Raw genomic sequence first — 8,516 nt, forward strand, 5'->3', positions numbered from 1 at the left:
TAATTCACCTCTCTGCAGCCAACAAAAAGAAAGTCAATCAAAGGGGCACGAAGCAACATTTTGCATTTTATTATTGCAAATGAAGGAGAGCAGTTAGAAGATGCAATACAAAGGTAATTCAGTTCCCAAATAGCTACAAATTCTTTGTTTCTCAGGCCTGTGTCTAATAATTGTCCTCGTCTTTCTCACAGTAGTCGAGATAACGACCACAATGAAGGTAAGCCTGATGCTTCATCTGCTGTCGGTGCTGCACTGAGCAGAAAGGACGTCGATCCGATGGATGCGTACAAGCGAGCAGCCCCTCTGTTATTAAATGAACTGGCTCGCCTACTTTCACAGCATAAGTGGACTGAGAGGGCATGTATCCCTCGAGGGATTGTAAATATCCTGAATTACTGCTGGCAGGATCTGACTGCAGGGGCGGAGCACTTGAACCGTCCAGAGCAGCCTGTCAAAGAAAAGCCCAGAGGTTCCCTGAAGTTGGACGAAGCTCGATCCAGTCAGGAGATCGATAAAGACAAGAGGGAGGCAGGAGAGAGAAACCTGTGTGCTGTGGAGAGTGCAGGTCCCTCTGCGAGAAAACCACAAGTTCGCTCTAATCCACACATGAAAAGGGACAAACACAACTCCAACAGAGGTAAATTAATCTCTGGGTCACAGCTGTATGGAAGCTCATTTCTGGCAGCAAAGAAAAATAACTAGGTGAAAGATTAAAATACCTAAAATACTCATGGTATGCCAAAAGACACACAAAGTAAAAATCATTGTGTTTCTAAAATGAAAAAAATGACTTAGTATCTCATAATTTTCAACTATTTTGTTCCATTTCACAGAAGTGTGTATTTAAAGGTATTAATGGTTAACATAACATTTATTAATGCCTTCAGGATTAATTATATCCTTGTGCAGAAACTTGCTTTGGCAAAACCCCTTTAATAGGTTTTACTCCATTTATCTCCCTGAAAAGGGTTTGAAAAGCATCTGGACCAATATATATATTATTGATATATTATTACTCGATATATTATGATTAATATAACTAATAACTGGGTTATTAGAAAGTGTGTAAGTCACTCAAAAAGGCCAGGTGTCTCTCACTTTAGTTAATAAATTCTTTGCTAAATACAAAGACACTACAAGAGGAAATACATCAGCCAAAGGGGTTTAAAAGTGGTAACTCAAAAGTAGGTTACAAATAGCTAATAAAGTTTGATTAACCATTAATTAAGCCTTTAGTTACAGAAAAAAAAAAAAAATGCATTGCTAGAAAATGCTGGTGTCATAAGGTCATAATGTCACTTACACCATCTTTAACTGTAAGCCATAGTTAATGTAGGTAACAGACAATTACAATAAGAGTAATAAGAGTGAAAAGCCATTAAGTAATTTCTCATGACCTTTTAAGACTGAGCCTGAGGGCAGCTTTAGTTGCAGGTTAATGGAAGTGCGGGGATTAGTTTACCAGATAGAACAAGGTAGCTGGTAGCTGGGCACAGATGTACTGCTGCCTGTTCAGTCAGTTACGGAGGTATTGAGTTACATTATTAAGTTCCTTGATGTCACTGGTAGTGACTCATACATGGCCAGTATTGTACATACAGGTCAATGTCCGACCTCAGGCGACACACTGACTGAGCTCTATATTTTCACTCCCCAACAGCTAACAGCTCCACAACTATGAGTTTCACCATCTCATCCAAAAGCTGTGCAGATCCAGGTAAGACTGATGCATTATGTTAATGATGGCCGTGTCAGTGGTTGACTGTCTCACAGCGGTGGTCCTGCTGTCTTAGCTGGATGTGATTTGTGTCCAGGTTGGATCATCCAGCCAAAGCAGCCCTCCTGTGATGAACCTCATGAGATCAGTCTGTGTCAGTGGGTGGTGGAGCGGCTCCGGTCTTCAAGAGATCCTGAGTGTGTTGTTAACCTTTTCCTGCTGCATTTAGCTTCTAGCAAACCTGTGACACATTCGGGTTTAGATTCCAAAATCTCTTAATAATCACATTTTTCTAGGATGTAAATATCAAGTGATGGGTTGGTCACTAAATAACTATTAGATGCATTAGCATGGACTTAGAAACAGATATTCAGGGTGTCCAATTTGGCATTGAATTTGAATTTAGCATCACCAGCAGGTCAAAGTTTCAATCCAGTCTTGCCCGTGGCACACGAACAGCTAGACCAGACTATCAATTAGCCATTTTAATGACTAATTTAAGATCATCCCTCTCTGTTTTGGGGATTGATGGTTTTCAGTATAGATGAGAAGTAACATACCCTTCGCACCAGTATATGTTTCATTTTGCAGTGTAAATCCCCAAAAGTGCTGAGTCCTATTTAATAGCCTGTGAGGTCATTTTTGTAAGCCAAAAATGTTTTTTTCATCTTGAATAGAAAATTGCAAACAGCCGAGGAGGACCTGGACAAGTCCGTCATACTGTGTCACTACAGTGATGCAAAGGCAAAAATGAGGGATGAGAGAGGCAAGAGAAAGGCCCAACCCTCCGCTCTAATCAACGGGATGCCCCAGATACCAGAGCTGAAGCACCAGGGTCCTGCACGGCAGAAACTACACTACAGGATCGACGACGGCTCCTCGTTCATATAGTACCCTTCTCCCATCATGTTTATTCATAACTATTTTAATTCTAGTGGTTGCAAACACAGTGCACAGCATATGGGAAATGTGTCACTGCAGCTGACCTTCTGACCTTTGACTCTGCCTTCTCAGCTACCCCTCTGGTTGTATGGCAGTATGCCAGAGCCACTCAGGACTGCCCTGTGGAGGCTTCTACACCAACGTCTTCAGTGACAGCGATTGTCCTGTTATTCTGGCCACTATCACAGCGTTTGGGCATGGGGCTGTTACACACCCCCTAAGGTGAGTTTAGTGCTGATATATGAGAATATCTGCTTGGATTAAAAGGTCACAGGTGTATAATCTCATGATTATGATGATCCCATGTGAAATGATAGATCCTGTGTTTTTGGAACTTGACCATGACACAAAGTCATGATATATGCTTTATGTATATGCTGAGTTTGACCATTTGATCAAAAATATCTCTCCTGTGAATGTGGTCTATAATTATGTATTCGTGACAGCTTCAATGATATATAAAAATCTAATTCTTCCTTATCTTTTCCTCCAGCTCTGCCATTACAGCAGTGTGGGACCAGGATGGTGGATTCATATGTGACCATCATGGGAACGTAACGAAGGAGTGGAGCTGGCAGACAGGCTACACACCGAGGGAGAAGATTGTTATACAGGTGCAGCCGCAGTGCTGGAATAGTGACTGGCAACAGTACATTATGAACGAAGCATCTCTCCGTGGAGTTAGATATTCGTCACTTCTCTTCCCTCACTGTGTCAGTGTCTAAACTACTATACATGCCAGAGGTAATCTCCAGGCAAGAAATACATTCAGTGACAAAGCTAGTCAGAGGGACTGAGAATGTGGAGGGAGCCTGTCATGTGAGATAATTGTGATATGTGCATATGGGAAATGTCACATTTAGAGGAAACAAAGCCGTGCATGTGAGGTCTGACGCATGACCTAATGATGAGCAAACACTAACCGTCTCTGACAGGACCGAGAGAGGTTTTATAGCAGGCCTATATAACGTCCAGATTAGATGGCCATGGATGAATTCACCAAAATTTAAGGGTGCTCACAATACTGACAGAATCTTAAAAGATTGTTTCCATTTTAAGGAAGCCGGTAAGTAAAGAAAGAGGTTTTTCTCTCCCACAGTTGTCGGATCTAATCTCTGTGAGGCTGCTCAGCGGTACTTCTGCCACGCTCAGCTTCAAGTGTAACAACGAAAGTGTTCAGCTTCCTCTTTCTGCCCTGTCTAACAGTAATCAATCAAGCGAAATGGTGAGATTAAGATTAACAGATAGATGACAACAGAAAGTATTAAATGTATCAGAAACAATTCTATTTACATATTATGTCTGCTCTGCATTGACAGCCTTGTTTGCAAACTGAAGAAAGATTTACCTCCGATGCTGCTCAAGACCTCCTGCTGGCGAGGAAGACGACAGAATCTCCTGCTGTGGTTCTAGAGAGCAAGAGGAACCTGACGCTAACACCTGTAATAGCCTTTTTATTACCATATGACGACATGAATTGGTGGACACAAAACCAAATAAAAAATATATGTGGTTTACTTTTTGAGCCTCTAAAGGTTCTGAAGGTGCTTTCACTAAGTCACTTTGTATGAAACAGCTTCCTAAATGTCTTACGTTGCTTAATATTATATACTCTACCATGCGAGAAATGATGTATGGCAGGTGTCTGTGTGCTCCCGGGAGGTCTTCCAGATGGTCAGAGAGGTGGAGGGGCTGGATGAGCCGTCAGCACAGCGGAGAAGAGGAGGACATGTTGGCAGGGAGCTCAAGAGGCTTCAGAAGAGAGCACAAAACACCCTGGATGACTGGCTGGCGTATTATCGTGTGGCCATTGGTACCTACCTGTGCACACAGCCTTTCAAGCTTTTCTGAAATGTGCTCAAACTGCAACCAGTGGGTGTGATGTACAGTGCATTATGAGTTATTAAAGTATGTGGCGCAAAAAAAGTAACGGAGAGACAATCTGACCCCTTAAGGTTGTTTAGAGTGGTTCAGTGAAGCAAAAAGTTACAGTATCACCTCATCTTGCAAACTCAACATTATTGAATAGTTCCATCAGGATCTTGTTCACGGTCACTCGTGTCACTGGTTGTCTGTGTGCATTTCTGAGCGACCTCTTCCTCTCCTTCAGGGATCGAGTGTCCTGACATGGAGAGGATGCCAGATGCCCCACTGAGGACCAGGCTGAGGAGAGAAGTACAGTCAGCTCCTCTGCCCTCTCTGAACCCCCCTGAGCGGGCACATAGTAAACCAGTCCAGCCTGGGGAGGGCAGGAATGAGTTACAGGAGCTACACAGACATTTGCCAGCACCAGCAGAAAGACCTCTGGACCCATACGTCAAGCTGCCAAGGTGCACACGTTAGACCAATACACACAGGCCCAAAATGTCTGACCAAAGGCCAACAATTTTACATGTCAAAGCAAATTTCACTATGTATCCTTAATCTAATGAGAGACCAGTGATTTATTTTGTTATGATGAGGTAAACATGCTGTTTATTGATGAGTTTCACGTGCTTGTCCTCTGCTAGGCTGCATTATGTAACCCTAACTAAAGGGCAGTTCCACTGTTTTGGCCTGTATTTTGCCAGGACATCAAAAAAGCGGACAAAGGAGGAGCCCTGTGTCACACAGATAGGACCCATTCAAATTTATGGCAACTTCACACCTGAGTAAGACCCACTTGCTGTGAGACATGAATAACTCAGTCGAATGTTATTGTGTAGAAACTGACATTTACTGCAGTTTATAAGAGCAAGAGTATTTTGACAATGACAGCTTCACTATCCCTCCTCCCCACACTGCCAGGTCAGTGATTATTCCAAACAGTCCAGATTTGCAGCCCTCGTGTGTCACCCGCTGTCCAGCCCGGCCATCGCTCACCCCCTCCTCCCCCCTCACAGTGTGCCCTCCTCTGCTGAGAGCGGCCCTGCTGGGGGAGGGGGGACGCAGGAGGTGCTGCTGCAGCGCCACACTCATGCCAGTGGTGACAGATATGGAGTACGATGATTTCGTTATGGGCCAGCCTGCACACAGTCAACAGATCCTGGTGGTGTGTGTGACTCCGCCGTGCCAACCTGTCAACACACATGCAGTGGCTGACCAGGATGTGCTGGAGCAGCTTCACAGGAGGAGGAACAAGCATAGAACCATGCCGTGCACTCAGGTGTGAAATAACTAAACGCAATAATAAAACACAAGAATTCTTTCTAATTTCAGTTACCTGTTAAGTACCCTGTATATACCCATCCAGGCATCATTATTGTCTCAGTTCTAGTGTGTGCTTGACTTTATTGGAGTTAAAATAACAGCAAGTTCAGTAAATGTGCCGAAATTCCTCTGGATACTGATTCGCATTTTACAAGGACAGCACAGCTTTGCATAGAGTACAAAACACAGGGTCAATGAAAGACGGACTACAGTCAGCAGGTTATTGTACAGGATGTATTTCTGAAAACCAGGTTTTGCTTTTGTATTTAGTGCCAGATGGATTCATTTCGCCTGGTGAGGTATGAGATGTCAACAGGGAAGCCCAGCTGTGGAGAGGAGAACATCCTGCTGCAGCAGCGACACAACGCTGCTCCTGGGATGGTCCTGGTCAGTAAACTCACTGCAGGCTTGGCTAAGGGCTGCAGCCTCTGCTCAGTGCATGTTTTTATAGCTCCCACTGGGTGGCAGCAGCAGTGCTCGCCTGGAGCAGAGGAGGCGATAGCATGGGGGCGATGGGGTGAGGAGGACTAGAGTAAGGTGCTTTCAAGAACCCCAGACATCTATTAGAAGAGTACTGTAGGCTGACAAGCAGTGAGTGATGATGCCTCTTAATTACAAAAGGGGGCTCTAGTTTTTAGCCCAAAGTCACTGATTTTTGCTGTGAGATGAAAATCCCTCCGCCAGCCCATAAATCAAACAGACATTAATAGAACTATAGTGACCTGAAACAGTATTTGCACTTAAACACATTAGGCCAAGAGGCCTTACCCAGAAACACAGATTAAGCATCTGTTATTATTGACAGGATATTGTATGGTCTAGGTTCCTCTATTACGAAATCTAAAATTAACCGTATGACTGATCTGAGTTATGTTGTGAAAAGATAGATTCAGCATGATGTTGCACACCACTTCTCTGTAAACGGAATAAAAACTACACGGACAAATTATATTTAGATATCACAACGAGAACTGCAGTATGAGTGTTTTCCATTTTCACACACATAATGGAAATTCTCGTTGTCACTGTGATAGATGTACATGAGAGGGAAGCTGCTGTTTGTGGGCTACATATTCACTGGTCACAGCTGCTCAGTCATGGACCTTCAAAAGCAAATCTCCAGAACCAGGGGAGACTACAGATTAGGTCTGAGCCTCCCTTCAGACTACAAGCTCAGGTACCACTGCACTATAAACACTGTGAATGCACTGTAAGGAACAGAATCATCACTATAAATTATTTTGTCATTACCAACCAGTGATTTAGTGTGAATGTAAAGGGAATAAATACAGTTTTCTGTCATTTCCTTGCAGGGATGCAGTGAATACGCCTGCAGCCACAGATGCACACAACTCACAAGATGCAAAATTAAAAGGAGGAGGGGACATACCGCTGACTGCTTCAGTGGAAAAGGAAAAGGCCAATGACAGGTATGTGACTGGAATAATATTCTACATAGATTCCTGCAAATTTGCTGAAATGTAACTTGATGATTCTCAGCATGATCATGTTCCATAATTTATATGTTGCCTTCTAATAAAATCTTCACCACCTTTGATTTTCGCCCTGCCAGTGTTGTAAATTAACACACTGTTAAAGATTTCTGACTGAATTAATTATCTGTCTTCTTTCCTGCACAGAAAAAGCAACCGGGCTGCTGAAGTATCACACCGACATTAACGTCAGAAAGACTTTTGTATCAAACTGAAAAAGACTCCAGCACTTCCTCACGTTCCTGTCATCACACATTAAACATGCTCCAGTGACGGGATAATATCTGCATCGGTTCACTTGTGATTGATAAAAAAAACCAAAGTCTCCAAAATGTAGGTTAATTTGTCAGGTTAATGTGCAATCAAACTGCAAACGCTTCACTGCTTACTGTGCATGCTGCCGCCACTGATTGTCCAATCTGTTACTGAAATGCAAAATGTCTCACAACTTCTGTCCGTTAAGTGTACACTGAGGACTCTTGGAGACTTCAGGGCTAAAGATCAGAGATAATCAGTGACTGCTGCTGTTTCAGTGTTCTGTCATTAATGGGCTTTTCATTTAATGTGTATCCACCGAAATACGTATTGTATTTTTTGGTAACTCTAAAAACACCAAACGGCCCAGTGCTGTGTTTTCTTGTTTTTAATCTAATGTCTTGGATCTTGATAAGCTTGTCGTTCATCTCCTTTCCTTCCTGTCAGCCGGGGCTGTTTTCCTGTAAGTGGCTGATTAAACAACCTGCTGACTAAGTTAAGGAATTATGAAAGTATCACTGATGAATGAGTTTTACTTCCACAACTATGTTACAAATGCAGCTTGCAAAGAATCAGCTGGCTCCCACTCATATTTCTAACTTCTTAGTCATGCGAGTTAACATTAGCAGTGATGATGATCTATGTGGAAAAATATGTGTGTGACACTTGAAAATTCCTGTGTGATGATGAGCAACCATATGGTCTAAATGCAGTTGAGCAGAAATGTTGATCTGATCGGGAATATATTGCAATTCACACAGCTATGACCTACCATCAAAATATTCAGGGTTTTCTCTCACACACTTAAGACTTAGTTAATCTTATACTTGTTTATCACAGTTACGAGCCTTTGTTCAGGCAGGTTGTGGCTCCTGAGGACCTCTAGTGGTTCGTTAATGGAAAGAAAAAGGAAGCTGACT

General features: G+C 42.9%; 1 protein-coding gene across 1 annotated transcript; it reads left to right on the top strand.

Moving 5' to 3' along the window:
• Nucleotides 1-4,002: 4,002 nt before the first annotated feature.
• LOC139201885 (uncharacterized protein C3orf20-like) lies at nt 4,003-8,074 on the top strand. Its single transcript, XM_070831317.1, has 9 exons — nt 4,003-4,101; nt 4,322-4,472; nt 4,770-4,989; nt 5,230-5,310; nt 5,447-5,804; nt 6,119-6,235; nt 6,883-7,025; nt 7,162-7,278; nt 7,489-8,074. The coding sequence occupies exons 2-9, from the start codon at nt 4,331-4,333 to the stop codon at nt 7,526-7,528; spliced, it is 1,218 nt and encodes a 405-aa protein (XP_070687418.1). The 5' UTR covers nt 4,003-4,101; nt 4,322-4,330; the 3' UTR covers nt 7,529-8,074.
• The last annotated feature ends 442 nt before the right edge of the window (nt 8,075-8,516 follow it).

Source organism: Pempheris klunzingeri, chromosome 5 (assembly GCF_042242105.1).
Source record: "Pempheris klunzingeri isolate RE-2024b chromosome 5, fPemKlu1.hap1, whole genome shotgun sequence".
Taxonomy (NCBI): domain Eukaryota; kingdom Metazoa; phylum Chordata; class Actinopteri; order Acropomatiformes; family Pempheridae; genus Pempheris; species Pempheris klunzingeri.